This window comes from Periophthalmus magnuspinnatus, chromosome 22 (genome assembly GCF_009829125.3).
Source record: "Periophthalmus magnuspinnatus isolate fPerMag1 chromosome 22, fPerMag1.2.pri, whole genome shotgun sequence".
Lineage (NCBI taxonomy): Eukaryota > Metazoa > Chordata > Actinopteri > Gobiiformes > Gobiidae > Periophthalmus > Periophthalmus magnuspinnatus.
Window position 1 is genome coordinate 8,392,141 of NC_047147.1, and position 6,090 is coordinate 8,398,230.

General features: G+C 41.0%; 1 protein-coding gene across 1 annotated transcript; it reads left to right on the forward strand.

Moving 5' to 3' along the window:
• Window positions 1–638: 638 nt before the first annotated feature.
• On the forward strand, window positions 639–5,373 carry ap5s1 (adaptor related protein complex 5 subunit sigma 1). Its single transcript, XM_033988309.2, has 3 exons — window positions 639–915; window positions 2,331–2,622; window positions 3,413–5,373. Exons 1-3 carry the CDS (start codon window positions 737–739, stop codon window positions 3,539–3,541), a joined length of 600 nt encoding a protein of 199 aa, XP_033844200.1. The 5' UTR covers window positions 639–736; the 3' UTR covers window positions 3,542–5,373.
• Window positions 5,374–6,090: the final 717 nt, after the last annotated feature.

Genomic DNA, 6,090 nt, shown 5'->3' on the forward strand with positions numbered 1-6,090 from the left:
TAATAAATGAATGGCAATGCATCTCTGGACTTTAATTTTTTTCTTATTTGAATCGACTAATCGACCAACGAGACATGTCTTTAGTCGATCAAGGATGTCTTCAGTTGACTACAGTCCCAGTCACTGCTGCATGTAACTGTCTAATATGTTTGCCAACACTTCATAGTTAAATGATTGTTTGGTTGTTTGAGTGTATCTGTGATAAGTGGCCTTTTAATTATTAAACTGACAACACTATGACCCCGGGCTCTGGTTTAATCCTCTTTGGGTCATTGATTCTTAATTGATTTTTTACTCTCAGTCTGTCACCATTTAAAACATGTGTGAAGGCATGTGTCTGTTTTAGCAGTCAACAATATAAAAAGAACTGACCAAAGATACTCCAACACTCCTACGTTAAACAACAATGACTTACTAAAAATGTAGACTATTGGAACACAGAGAGAAAAAAAAAGTCTCATTATTACTAACCTAAGGGTAAACTTATTAAACTTGGTTTTACATTTTTGCTTTTGATATTTTATGTACCTCTTTAGGCCTTTTAAACCTTCTCTAATTCTGGACCAAAAAAACCAACAACAAAAAACTCAAGCAGCGCGCGCCATCTAGCGAATAAATTGCGTCACGTCATCTCACGTGAGCGTTGTCATGTGATCGACGCGGAAGTCACAGTCCACAGACCCAAAAGCATGTGATCACAACAGTAGCTAGAGTCTTTATTTCTTGTTATTGAAGCATGGTCCGGTGTTTCTTGATCCACACGGTGTGCGGGCTGACTGCGCTGGGCCCCGGGGACAGCAGGGTCCTCTACTCCCGGGTCTTTGGTCCAGAACAGCCCGAGCACAACCAGAACCAGGAGCTGAGTCCGGAGGAGCTGAGGCTGCTGCTGAAGGAGAGGCTCGTGGTGGTCGCCAGGTCAGGATGTAGTCGGCATATTGGTGCAAAATGACCAGTCCTTACAGAATTAATGCAGTTATTCTTGAACTGAACTGGCTTCCTTAGCCCACATTGTGTTATTTGTTATATTATGTATGTAGATTTGGATATACACAGACTATATGCTGCAAATTAGGCCTGAGACTTTCTTATCTAAAAGATGGGAAGGAAGTGACACACATATTTTTTATGGGTATCACAACAGCAATGGCCAAAATAATTATTGAAACATGCACATATATTTTGCTGATAAAACAAAAAACAATTGATAGCGCAAGCCTATATCAGTTGTATGTTGGGTCTATAGGGACATTAAAGCTGAAACTGAAGACAATAGCTGTTTACAGTTTCAGTGTATTTAGCCCCTCCCTTCAGATAGATATAAGGCAGTGTCCACCAGTAATCTGACCAGAACCGAAGAAGCGACTTGGATGAGCAGTGAAACGTCTTCACTCCTACAACGATTTGTCCAGTTAACAGATATAAACTTAGTCTTTTGCGATGGATCAGACCTGGACGCCTGAGGGACTACACAGACATCATGCCTATATTATAATACTTAAAACTTAAGTTGTATTTTGTTTCTAATTTTAAATACAACATTATTTACACTGGGGCGGTTTGCAGCCGAGTGTGAAGTAGCTGGGATTAGAATCAGCTCCTCCCGCCATGGTTCTCGACCGGAAAAAGGTGGTTTGCCCTCTCCGGGTGGGTGGTGAGTCTCTGCCCCAAGTGGAGGAGTTCAAGTATCTCAGGGTCTTGTTCACGAGTGAGGGAAGGATGGAGCATGAGATTGACAGGCGGATCGGTGCAGCGTCTGCAGTGATGCGGTCGCTGTATCGGTCCGTTGTGGTAAAGAAGGAGCTGAGCCGGAAGGCGAAGCTCTTGATTTACCGGTCAATCTACGTTCCTACCCTCACCTATGGTCATGAGCTCTGGGTAATGACCGAAAGGACAAGATCGCGGATACAATCGGCTGAAATGGGCTTCCTCCGCAGAGTGGCCGGGCGCACCCTTAGGGATAGGGTGAGGAGCTCGGTCACACGGGAGGAGCTCGGAGTAGAGCCGCTGCTCCTACACGTTGAGAGGAACCAGCTGAGGTGGCTCGGGCATCTGCTCAGGATGCCTCCTGGACGCCTCCCTAGGGAGGTGTTCTGGGCATGTCCCACCGGGAGGAGGCCCCGGGGAAGACCCAGGACATGCTGGAGGGACTATGTCTCTCGGCTCGCCTGGGAACGCCTTGGGGTCCCACCGGAGGAGCTGGAGGACGTGTCTGGGGTGAAGTTGGGAAGTCCCTGCTTAGACTGCTGCCCCTGCGACCCGGCCCCGGATAAGCGGAAGAAAATGGATGGATGGATGGACATTATTTACATGCTATCATTGCTGTGTTGCAGGCAGGTGCGCAGTGCAGTGTCCCTATCCCGTGATGCCTCTGGTCGAGAGTTAGTAGAGGTGGTCCCTGGAGAGGAGGGCCTGGCGCTGCAGGAGGCTGACATTGGGGTGGTACGTCTCCGAGCGGGGCAGCCCTTCTCTGGGGAGACGAGTGCTCTGTGGCTGAGCATCCTGAACCTGGGCTTCACTCTGGTCTGCGATCCCAATGACAACCTGCTCCTGGCTGAAGGGACGCTCCGGACCCTGGCCCGCCTCTGTGTGGAGCACCTGCACATGCTGGGGCAGGGCAGTGAGGTGAGAGCTGTCATTTTCATTGAAAATTAAACCTAAACCTTTTACAAACATAACAGTGATGGTGTCTTACTCAAAGTTTTTGTCAACGTATTATTTTATTCTTTATGTGACCCAGAGAAGGGGAGGATGTGGTAATTCTCTGTGTGCATTAATATTGCATCTTGTTAGTGCAGATTAGTTCAGATGTCAGATCATAAGCTCCCTTTATTTGAGCATTAAATGTTGACCAAGAATTTCTTCAATCAGTTTTGGCTCTAGTATGTTATGGATTATTATCATAAATTAATATATGTATCAAAAACATTTAACAAAACAACAGCAGAAATGCAAAGAACCAGCAACTAAAATGTCCAAGAACAATATAAGAACATAGAGCAGTACAAATTTGTATTTTGTATAATTTTTATTATTTCAATTAATAACTCAATATATCTTTATTTATCCCAGAGGAGCACATTATTATTTATTGTTTATGTCTTATACTATCTTATACTATGTAGTTGACACTGTCTAAAACCATTAACATGTTCTTAAGCTTACTGCATTCTCTAATATTTATGACCAATAGAAAAAATTTTCTATTGAAAGGAAATTTTAAGAATTTTGAAGTTCTTTTAACAAGTCTACTTCAGAGTCGGTGGAATCCTCTGAGTTTTTAGCCAGGTTACACTAAGACATGTTTAATCAATATGAAGGTTCTTGTACAATCAGAGACCCTGAAACACTGAAAGAAAAAACTATTAGACATTTGTTGGTAAGTTTGATGGTTTATTTCTAATGTTTTGCTCAGGTTCTTCTCAAGAGTAACCGCATTGACTTCTTGCTCAGTCGCTTGCTTCCTCACGGACAGCTCCTCTTCTTGAATCACAAATTCGCTCAGAGTCTGGAGAAGGAGGTGGCACTCTACATGACCAAGTGAACCCTGACCCTGAATGCCACCTGAACTTTAAAATCATGAACTACCTCAGCCTCAAGTCTCAAGCTAAAAAAAAACAACATCTATGGGATCACTTGTGTCTTGTTTGTGCTACTGGTGAAATCATGGTACACCAGATATCGGTAATATTATAGGGTCCGATATAACAAATTTGCTGATATTTGAGACAGATTTTTTTTTTCTGTATACCCATGTGTCACTCTCAGTTTGTCCTTACTGTATCTAATTTGTCTTTTTGAACAGATTAATGAGTAAAATGGAAACAAAAGAGCAATTAGGCTAAAATATGACAATCATGAAACACATTATTTTGTATCCCAGATAAGTACAGCTTGTTGATATTTTTCTTTACAAGTTGATTTGTGAATTTTACTATAACTGTGGGCTAGCTATGGATTTTTTGTTTTTAATATTGGTATCTATATGTATTGGCCACAACAGCTAGAAAAAAAATCGATACGTCAAGTTTTCAAGCAAGTAAACCTACTGAGTATCTAGCAAAAGTACCATATACAGTTCCTTATATTATGGTAAATATGGGGTTACATGTTAGGATGCAACATTATCACTTTGACAGGTACTAGTCTATTTCTTGGCAGTAAATAGACTTTTTCCTCACGGACCCAGTTGCCTTGTTGTTGACTGTGTGGGAGGCGTCAGTTGAAATCCTGTTTGTCAAATGGAGGAGTGGAAAGGAGAACGAGGCACATCAAAGTGAGCAGCTCGGAAAGACCAGTTCAAACCTACTTGTCAACATTAAATGCAGCTATTTATCTGATTCAGAGCACTCCAAATGTCACTGTTCGACCTTGGGGAAATCAGGCCCTCCGCGGTTATTTGTGGACAGTTGTTTGTGCCGCTTTTAATGGCCACACAAGTGAATCATGGTGACTTGATGGTGGACCTTTTGTTCCCTGTGGAGGAGGACATCAAAGGTTTCAAGTATTATGTAGAGCGAATGTGAATAGAGATGGAAGTAAATCGGGTTTAATGTCATTTCCAATCGGAAGTCTTGTGACTGAGAAAATTGTTGATTGAATTGTATTGCATGTCTTAAGACATAATGAACTGTATTATATGATATAAGACAAATATAAGAGCCCTTTTGTTGTAGTGAATATAATTCATGCCAAGTTATGTCCTTTTCAAACCTTGAACAGATAAAATAAATCTAGGGGATTACATGGACTTGTTTTCTTACTTCAATATTTAAGTTCTGTCTGTCCTAGGATTATGATTTTCAACAAATAAATCTGTAATAGCTTGAGAATAACAATAATTTCTTCTGTATTGTATTATATTGTTATGAATTAAACTGACAAAATAAAAATGCTACAGACAAAACAAAGGCTTATTTAGGACTAGAAAATCGTAAAATTATCCTTTTTTAAAAAAACAAGCAAACTATTTTTTATGACAGATCTTAATACTGCAATATACAATATGCAGCCCTACCTAGAATGTTCCACAGTATGGCATTAAACATATTCATGGAGACATGCAGGTGGTGCCACCAGACAAAATGACAGGTCAGATCTGTGGACAGACTACTCTGTTCATGGTGGAGACTTATTTTCAAACAAACTTTTATTTTGTTAGTTAATTCTGAACATCAGCTGTGCTTCTCTAAATGAGGATATTTCCTTGTGTAATCGGACTATTCCCGCTCCCATTAACCTCATAAACCCTCTGTTTCATGCTGGCTCTTCCATCTAGATGACTTTATTTCTGAATATGAGAAAGTGTCTCTGAATGCAGGCATCAGTCGCTTTGATCTTTTTTTGTAAATTAAAAAATAAAATACATTTTGTTTTTACCCAAGGTGTATTCTTTGAAACTCATGTACTTTGCAATCAAGGACACAGCGAGTTTGAAAAATTAGGTGCACAGGGGAAGTTAAAAACCTGCTTGAAAGAGATGGAGAGGCCGTGTTTGTCCCAATGGGGAAAAAACTCCACATCAGACGCATCCCAAAACACCTGTGAACCTGCCCCCTGAGTGCCCAGTGCTGAGAGACCAGCAGAGGGCAGTGTTGCAATGCCTACGCCATTAAAACACTATCTGCAACTAAGCTCATTGCATTACTTGGATGCTTTTAAGTAGAAAAACTAATGTAACGTGTATTTCTGTCCACCCTTCCAAATTAAATGAACAAACGGTACACAGACCTATACTTTTCATACCCCTGAAATAACTTTTCTCATTCCTAAGATAATATTTGGCTGTCTGAGTACCTTCAGTTCTAAATCGGGACATTATTTGGGCTAAAATGGATCCAAAAAGCAAATGCTCAATCTCCAGTGGGCCCTGTACCACCTGAGTACTAGTTTTGTATAGAAGAATTGCCTATCCTTGCATTGGAAACATTGCTCGACCACATTATTGAAATATCTGTTTTCAAAATTCCCATCTCTATACTAAACACACCAATACATTTTATGCAAAAACACAGGACTTGCCCATTTGTTTGACATTAAGCTACTGGTTTTCAAGCTCCTCCTGGTGGAAGATCCTCTACAGTTCTAATATTC